At 51.0% G+C, this 8,272-nt stretch overlaps 1 protein-coding gene across 1 annotated transcript in view; it reads right to left on the bottom strand.

Moving 5' to 3' along the window:
• The window catches only part of PYROXD2 (pyridine nucleotide-disulphide oxidoreductase domain 2), a 31,442-nt gene extending 23,170 nt beyond the window's left edge, over positions 1–8,272 (bottom strand). The window contains exons 1-3 of the mRNA XM_037729329.1: positions 7,104–8,272; positions 3,161–3,180; positions 114–215 (exon numbers count right to left, since the gene is read on the bottom strand). Coding sequence (XP_037585257.1) covers positions 114–215; positions 3,161–3,180; positions 7,104–7,230 — 249 coding nt within the window. The 5' untranslated portion in view covers positions 7,231–8,272. The remainder of the gene's footprint in view (positions 1–113; positions 216–3,160; positions 3,181–7,103) is intronic.

Here is an 8,272-nt window from a genome sequence, read left to right as displayed (position 1 = left end):
CCGGGGATGAAGACCGTCACCAGGGTCTCCGGGGATGAAGACCGTCACCAGGGTCACCGGGGATGAAGACCGTCACCAGGAGTCACTGCCCTCTGCTCCTCCATGCCATATCAGAGCTCACCTGGGATGATCTCCTCAGTGACTGCTGCACCGCCGATCACATGGCGTGTCTCGAAGATGGCGGTGTTCACCCCCAGTCTCTGCAGGTATGCTGCCTGGGAAGAGGGGGTGGCACACGGGGCCCTCCCTATATCCCTCTGAAACGTCCAGGCTCCCTGGAGCTGACCCGCAGACTAAGGTCTTCACTCTAGGCCAGTGTGCACCACACCCCACCCACGGCCTCCCCACCTGCTCGTGCTGTTTCTGCCTCTGGGAATGCCCCTCCCTGTGCTTCTCCTTCCACTCTCGCCTTTCATAGATGTCCTCTAAGATCCAACATGCCTGTGTTCTGCCCCTCCACTTCCCAGCTGAAGGCAGTCTTCCCTCCTTAGCGGCCTATGCCTTGGGGACTCACATTGCTTCCTGCCACCCTGCCCTGGGACGTCCCTCTCCTCCAGGCAGGGAGCAAACCTCATTTCTCCTACGGTCGCAGCATGGTGAGGTCGAACTTGTGAATGCTGACCCCTCCGCCCAGGTTCAGCCCCTTGTTCTCTCTCTGCTGCTGCAGCCTCGGTACCTGATCCACCTGGCTTCAGTTTGCTCATGTGCAAAAATGGGGCTAATGAAAATAGTCCTGACTTTACCCACTTCATAAAGGTGCTGTGAGGATGAACTGAGCTGGTCCTTAGACAGGACTTTAAGTTGTCCCTGGCACAGAGAATGTGCCCATAAATGAAGCTGTTCATAGCAGAGCTTTATTTTGGGAGAACAAATGATGCAAGGATTTCTATTAGCTTTTTTCCTAGCACTTAGTGGAAAAATCAATAAATATTTGTTGAACCAAACTGGTCATAAGTCTACCAATCTAAAATGCTGGCCCTTCCACCACCACTGATGCCAGTGGGACCGCAGGAATGGTGTCATGAGAAAGACTTCTCAAAAAGCTCACTTGAAACTATTATGTGCCAGAAACAGTGAGTACATCGTCTTGTTTAATTTTTCCCACCAGCCACGAGGTAGGTACTGATTCTCCCATTTTACAGTTGAGAAAACGGAGGCTCAGTGAGCGTAACAGCTTGCCTCAGGCTCACAGTGCTGATGAGTAGAGGTGTTGGGAAATGAAACCAGACAGTGTGAAACCAGCATCTGTCCTCCTAACACATCCCACTGAGAAACAGCAGCCGTCACTCAGTGGCTGAGGCCTGGCACACAAGGTAAACTGCATCATTCTCCTATGACACGGGAACGATCTCACAGATTGACAACCTCAACAAGGTTTCTCTGAGACGATGATACAATGAGGCAAGCACCAACAATAGCAATGTCTCCGTACCTAACACCAAACCCCTGTCTTGGCTGAAGTGAGTGACTGCTGCTTCTTTACCAATAACTCCTCTCCTTACACTCGTCTTTCCTCCCTACAGCTCAGACTTCTTGAGCTGCCCAGTTGCAGGCTGTCCCTCCTTCCTGACAGTATCGAATCTACGGCAACCCCTATTTTCTCAAGCCTTCCCTCGAATCATCAACCAAAGCCCAAATCCTGTGCTAGGTTCTTTCTAAAACCTTCTTACTGAGGCATCCTGAGGTTCCCATGATGCAGACTTCCCTCACTGCAAAGAGTGAGAAACCCAACTAGACTAACTACAAGTGTGTTCCTGGTGGGCTTTGGCAGAAGGGCATGGATGCTAGCCTTCCTTGGGCTGGAAACTTCCAATAATAGCCACCACGTGTGCAAGGCTGCATGCGCTAGGTCCTAGCAGCAAATGATCTATTACCTTCACAACAGCTCTGTGAGGGCAGGTGCCATTTTTCCATTCTACCTCAACTCAGAGAGGCTAAGTGACTCACCTTAACCTTCACAAATAGAAAGTGGCAGAGCGGGGAGATGAATCTTTGTTTATATTAATATAAAATCAGGCTGGGCATGGTGGCTTACACCTGTAATCTCAGTACTTCGAGAGACTGAGGCAGGTGGGTCCTCTAAGGTCAGGAGTTCGAGACCAGCCTGGCCAACATGGTGAAACCCCGTCTCTACTAAAAATAAAAAATTAGCTGGGTGTGGAGATGTGCACCTGTAATCCCAGGTACTCCAGAGGCTGAAGCAGAAGAATTGCTTGAACCCAGAAAGCGGAAGTTGCAGTGAGCCGAGATTGTGTCATGCACTCTAGCCTGGGTGATAAGCAAAACTCCATCTCAAAAAAATTTTTTTTTAATAAAATAAAATAAATGTTTTAAATTACTGATCCATTGCAATACAAAATGAGCCATGTAAAATATTCAAGTAAAACTTACACATCAGGTAAATATTAAGGTTTAACATCAGTCCACTAGCACATTCACATTGTTTCCCTCTACATTGATATTCTAGAGCTGCCACTGCTTCAGGAAGTTGTTCCATGTTTGTTTTGTGGCCTTGAATACCTTATGTGGCCTCCTGGAGGTACCTGGACTTAGGTTTGAGAAGCTTAGGCTAGGGCTAGCTCTGGGCTACCCAGCTCGGGTTGGGATCTGGAAGTCAGTTGTGCTGGGGACAGGGTGCTGGCCTTTCTGCTAGGCTGAGCGCCTCAATGTCTCCAGGGCACTCTTTGGCCACATAGTGGCTGTGTACCCCAGGGTACACAGGGTGGTACGTGGCCTGGACCTGGCTGGGAGGACAGGGCTCTGGACACAGGGCTGCCTGTGATCTGGAGTCAAGGGCCCCACCCTGCCCCAGGTGCCCAGTCCCCTGGTTCCCACCTGTTCCCATGCTGTGTTGGTTACATGCTTCTCCGCCTTGTCAGCTTGCTTTTGGAAGCTCCCTGACTCCCTCACAGGCCATGGGGGAAACCACCTTTCCCCATTAGGGGAAGGAGAGGAAAGGAGCCTGTGATGTCCTCAACAGGCTGCAGATGCACATCCACCCAGCCCCTGGTCAGCACTGGACAGCAGAGCGTCGATTAGCCTGCCTCCTCCTTCTCTCCTGAGGCCCTTATCCCACCTGCTTCTTCGCACTCCCTCCCAGGCTGCTGAGAGCCACTCGCCCAGAGGTCAGGGAAGTGGGATCAAGTGGGGAGGTACTCACAGCCACCAGTCCGTTGTGTCCTGCAATAAGACAGGGGAGAGGGAAGGAAAGCATCACTGTTCAGCGGGTGGGCAGACGGACACAGTCCTTGAGGAGTGTGCTCACTGCTCCCCGTCCCCAAGCCCATGAAGATCCTTGGTGGCCCCTCCTCTCCCCTTCCTGCTCTCAGATGTTGGAACAGCATGTAGCTCAACTCCATGAAATACCGGATCTCCAAGGAGTCAGAAAACCCTGGTTCTTGCCTTAGCTGGATAAGTCCTGCTCGCCTGGCTTAGTCAGTGGCTCTGCTGGAGTGAAGGGCTAATGAGAGCATTGCCGGGGCTTCCATCGTTTGTGGGGTGCAGGTGACGGTGTCTGAGGGAGCAGCATGGTTGACTTGGCAAGAAGGAGAAGCAATGGGTGGCTGGCATGCTGGTGCGCCAACGTTCCGTCTCACATGGCATCACTGGCATCCAGGGGAGTGCTGGTCATGTGGGTAGCTGCTGTCAAGCGTGGCTTGTTTTGCCCACATGTGGTTCACAATCAGCACAGTGGTCCCTAGAAGGCTTTATCCACATGGGTTTGTTTTTGCCAGTCTCCAGGGTTCCAAAAATAAAATATGAATGGTTCCACCCACATGCAGTAAACACAGATAGCTTCAACATGTGCTGGAGTGGCTAGCTGTGCTTTAGGGCACCTTGGGCTGACAGCCCTGAATTTGGCTTTGGTATCTTATGTTCCACACCAAGCCCATGGGTAGCGAGTGCCGCTCCAGCCCTGATGAGCTCAGAAACACCTAGGAGGTTGTGTAAACGTCAATTCCCAGACCCCTCCTCAGGGGTCTATTCAGCAGGTGTTTCACAGAACCTTTTCCAAGACTGTTCATCCGCACCAATTAAAAGACAAATAGCTCCCATTTATCTCATCCCTGCCACACTGCAGGGTCCCCGGCACCCTCTGTTTCCCATGTGAAGAAGCTCAAGACTCAGGGCAGCTGACAACGCTCTGGCACCAAGCCCTGGTAAACAGCAGAGGCTGAGCCGAGCCCAGGACTATCTGCCTTTAGTCTGTTGCATGTGTCTTTGAGAGACGGGGGTTTTCAAACTCAGATTCCATCTGTTCATGAGTTCCAACCGGCAGATTGTTTAAACTTCCTTAGGAACATTTCAAAAGCCCATACAGATAAAGAGTACATCAAGCAGCACTTTTTAAGATGAACTATAACCAACTAGCTTCTCACATGGTAAGAGTTAATTTTAGCTCATGAAACTTTGGTTCTGTGAAACACCTGCTGAATAGACCCCTGAGGAGGGGTCTGGGAATTGACGTTTACACAACCTCCTAGGTGTTTCTGAGCTCATCAGGGCTGGAGCGGCACTCGCTACCCATGGGCTTGGTGTGGAACATAAGATACCAAAGCCAGTCTTGGAAAACTCAAAGTTTTCCAGGCAACTGGGTCCAGTTCAATCACGGCAGACCTCAAATGACTAAGGCCAAGGATCCAAAGCACAAGACCCCCTCCCAGTACCCACCCCCAAGCTCTGGCTGAGCCCTCCTTGGCTTCTGTTGATGCTGCTGTTCCCTTGAAGAGGACTTCAGCTGTGGGCCCCATGAATCCCAGGCCTGCCTCGGGGATCCCACAGCAGGCGCCTGGCCCTTGAGGAGCTGCTCTGGGCGTGGGCTTTGTAGCTGCCGGCATCAGACAGTGTTGGCTGGAGTCACCTTCTGCCCTCAGAATGCTCATCACCAGGTACAGGGCCAGGAATCTCAATTTTAACAAGCTCCTCAGTCATTCTTAGACACATTTAGTCAAATGACTAAGTCAGAGCATCTTCAAGGTGGCTGCCAGGTGCCAGTGTGACTTGAGGGACTCAGAGGCAAACCTTGTCTCAGAAGATGCCACTCTGTTCCTCACTCAGGCCCAAGATGCCTTGGATTCATGGTATGTTTAGCAACTAAAGAAATCATGTCAAGGAAAAGCTCACACATTGAGACTCACTCGCACTTGTAGGCAAGTCACCAAGGCAGCTGGCGACCTAGAGTCAACCTTCCCCATTAGGAGACAGCGCGGTGGGAGCTGTGGCTGAGCACGGAAGGGGGCAGCGGGGCTTGTCTGAGGCTAAGCGAGGTGCTGGAGATGGCTCTCACCAGCCCAGGAAGTTTGTGAGCTGGCTGTCAAACAGCCATTGTTACAAACGAAATTATATAAGCTTACAATTAAATAAATTATATTAAAAACAAAGGCAATAAATACTCAAAACACATTACCTCCTATTTTTTTTTACTCCATTTAACTGTTAGCCATGCCGTTGCAGTCATTTGCCTCTAAGTACATATCTGCATGGTAGACACACTATACAATGACATGCTACTGGGTATCTCTCCCAAATCACATCCAACAACTTCATCTTGGTGACAAAAAAGGCTATGGTGGGAGTATTTACACCACCGTCAACAGCAAATATTACACAGCAGGGCTGAATTTATTGTTCTGTGGTCAGGCTTAAGAAAGCAATGGGAAAATAGTAATAATGCAGATTATACCTAACAGTGTTAGCTGTTACAGCATAAATAAATAGGAAAAAAAGTGAAGAAAATATTCTAGTATTAGAAAAACATTAACTTATTTGAGTAACATAACTCTTGTCATTTAAAGGAGTAAAGCTGGGACATAATCTTTGCTGTTTCACTTGTTTCATCCTCATCCTGCTCTTCACAGAAAATATGGAGCACTGTTCTCTTTGGAGCTACCCTCATTTGTCAATTGCAACTATAGGTTGGCTACTGAGTTTGGCAAAAATCAAAGAAAGTCTTTGGTAAGAATCAGTTGGCTACACTGCATTTAAATTGAGAGTATTGCATTTTTATTTGTAAAATTGTGTGTAACGTATCTATTTCAATATTTAAAATATATGTACTTATGTATCACACATTTATATGTGTATATGTATACATACACATGTACACATACACACATGTGGATATATACGTACATATACACACGTACACACACATCACACATTTTTCCCTGGAGAGGTGACTGTTGAGTATCTACCAGCTCGCACGGCTCTTGCACATACAAAAGTGAAGGCTTGCCCGCAGAACTGCATGAAGAGTGCCGTCTGCTTCCAGTCCCGTCACTATCTCTGTATAGAGCTAGCTGGCAATCACACATCTGGGGCCCTCTGCAAGTGTGACTGGAAGGCACTAAGGAAAGGCCACCTGGTCCTGGGCCTGCCTCTTCCCCCAGCACCCAGTAGACTTTTATACTCTGAGCCTAGGGATTGGCAAAGTGTGGCAGGATCCCCGCAGACCCCCAAATATCCCAGAGGTGGAAGGCAGTGGGGGCCATCTCCCTCTGTAGACATGCAGCAGGAACTCTGGGACTCAGTTCTATTTTATCCTAACTGGCCTTTATGAAGTGACCACAGTTTCCTTTGAGGATGGGAGGCCTCAGTGGTAAGGTAGTAAGAACAGAACTCAGGGCACTGGGGGTGGCTGGATTTCACGGTCTGTCTGGGAGGCCTCAGTGATAAGGTAGTGTGATCAGAACTCGGCACTGGAGGTGGATGGATTTCGCTTGTCTGCTGTCCCAGGGTGCCGTCCAACCCTGACAAACCATAGGCTTTCTGAGAATGTGGTAGAAACTAGGTCATTTTGCAGGAGATATAGGGAAAACCCTGAGCACACCTAGGCTTCGTCATTCTTCATGGGAAGATCCAAGCCCAGAGAAGGCAAGCATTTAACCCAGGCCACACAGCGGCGCCAGCACCGGAATCCCAGGTGCCTGCCTGCCAGATGGAAGGGCTTTCCATTGCAGCCTCTGCTATCACATAAGCTTCTGGCTGGGTTATGCCCGAGGAGAGAGGAGTGGGGCTTGGCAAAGCCTCCCCTCCCCACCAGGCTCTGAGCAGGGCTGCCTCTCCACCCCTCAGCTCTGGCCCAGCCTGCTTTACCACTTTACCTGCTCCTATTACCACCGCATCATACTCAGGCTTTAGCCCTCCCCGGGCTTCCGAGTGAGCTCGTCTCCAAGCAGGGAAGGGAGAGGCGGCCGCAGCCTTGCAGAGTCCTCGGCCACTTGCAGCCATTTCTGCCCCAGGCTGGGCCTTGCTAGGCAGGGAGTTTGCTAGCGATTGGCCTTTGCACTGCCCTAGGCAGGGGGTGGAGCAGGGAGGAAGCAGGAAGAGGAGGAGCTGCAGCCGCCCGCCCCCCTTCCTGCCTTCTTGGCCGTGCGCCAGCCTCCTGCTGCTGTGTGGCTGTGCTGGGTCTTCCCAGAGGGGTTGCCTGTTAACCAGGACGGGTCACCTCCAGGACGCAGGAGAGTAATGGCAGCTGATCGTCCAGGGGGTTCCCACGTCAGGCTGGCACTGTGCTGAACCCCGCAGGCAAAACTCTCCATTTTACGGATGAGGGTGCTGAGGCTGCCGGTTTAGGGAGTGAGTGGCAGAGCCAGAGCCAGAGTAGAGCTCCAAAGCCCCTCTCTTCCCCTGTGCGCCTGACTTCTCACTAAGAACTGAAATGCCTGGGATGGGAAGTGCTCGGGTCAGTCTCTGCTCTCACTCCATGCAGAGTCTGACAGTGCAAAGTGGTGATGCCTCTACACCCACAGGAGGGCCTAGGTCAGCACACCGGGGCCTTCGGACACTGCAGAGGCGGCCGTATCTGTCGCTGAGGAGCGCTGGCGCTCAAACACATCCCTCAACGGGCTGCTGCAGAACGTCACCAGGGCTTAGGGGCAAGTTCACTGTCCTTAATTCCCTGAGTTTGCTTTTTCCTTTGGAGGGCCAGGCCATTTCTCTTCTTTTGGCACCTTGCCTATTTTTCAAGAATTCTCAAGGATTAGAGATCACATCTGTAAATACCCCCAGCTAAAGTTCTTTCTGACCCTCTCTTAGGCCTGCCTTGAATTAGGAGCCCCTTTGTTCTCTGCCCATTCCCCTAGGAGGGAAAGCCCCTCGGGATGGAGAGGCCCTTCGCTGATCTGACATTGTGTGTGACGGAAACCTGCTATGGGTAATGAATCTCAGACCTGGGGGAGTATGTGGAGATGATCTAAGAGGGGGTCCGAGGACTCCTCCACACACGACAGCCAACCTGCATGGGGGCATCTCTGCTAAGATCTGATGAGGG

The sequence above is a fragment of the Cebus imitator genome, unplaced genomic scaffold, assembly GCF_001604975.1.
Source record: "Cebus imitator isolate Cc_AM_T3 unplaced genomic scaffold, Cebus_imitator-1.0 Scaffold299, whole genome shotgun sequence".
Lineage (NCBI taxonomy): Eukaryota > Metazoa > Chordata > Mammalia > Primates > Cebidae > Cebus > Cebus imitator.
Note: the sequence above shows the minus strand (reverse complement) of the source record. Positions and strands in the feature narration are given on the sequence as shown.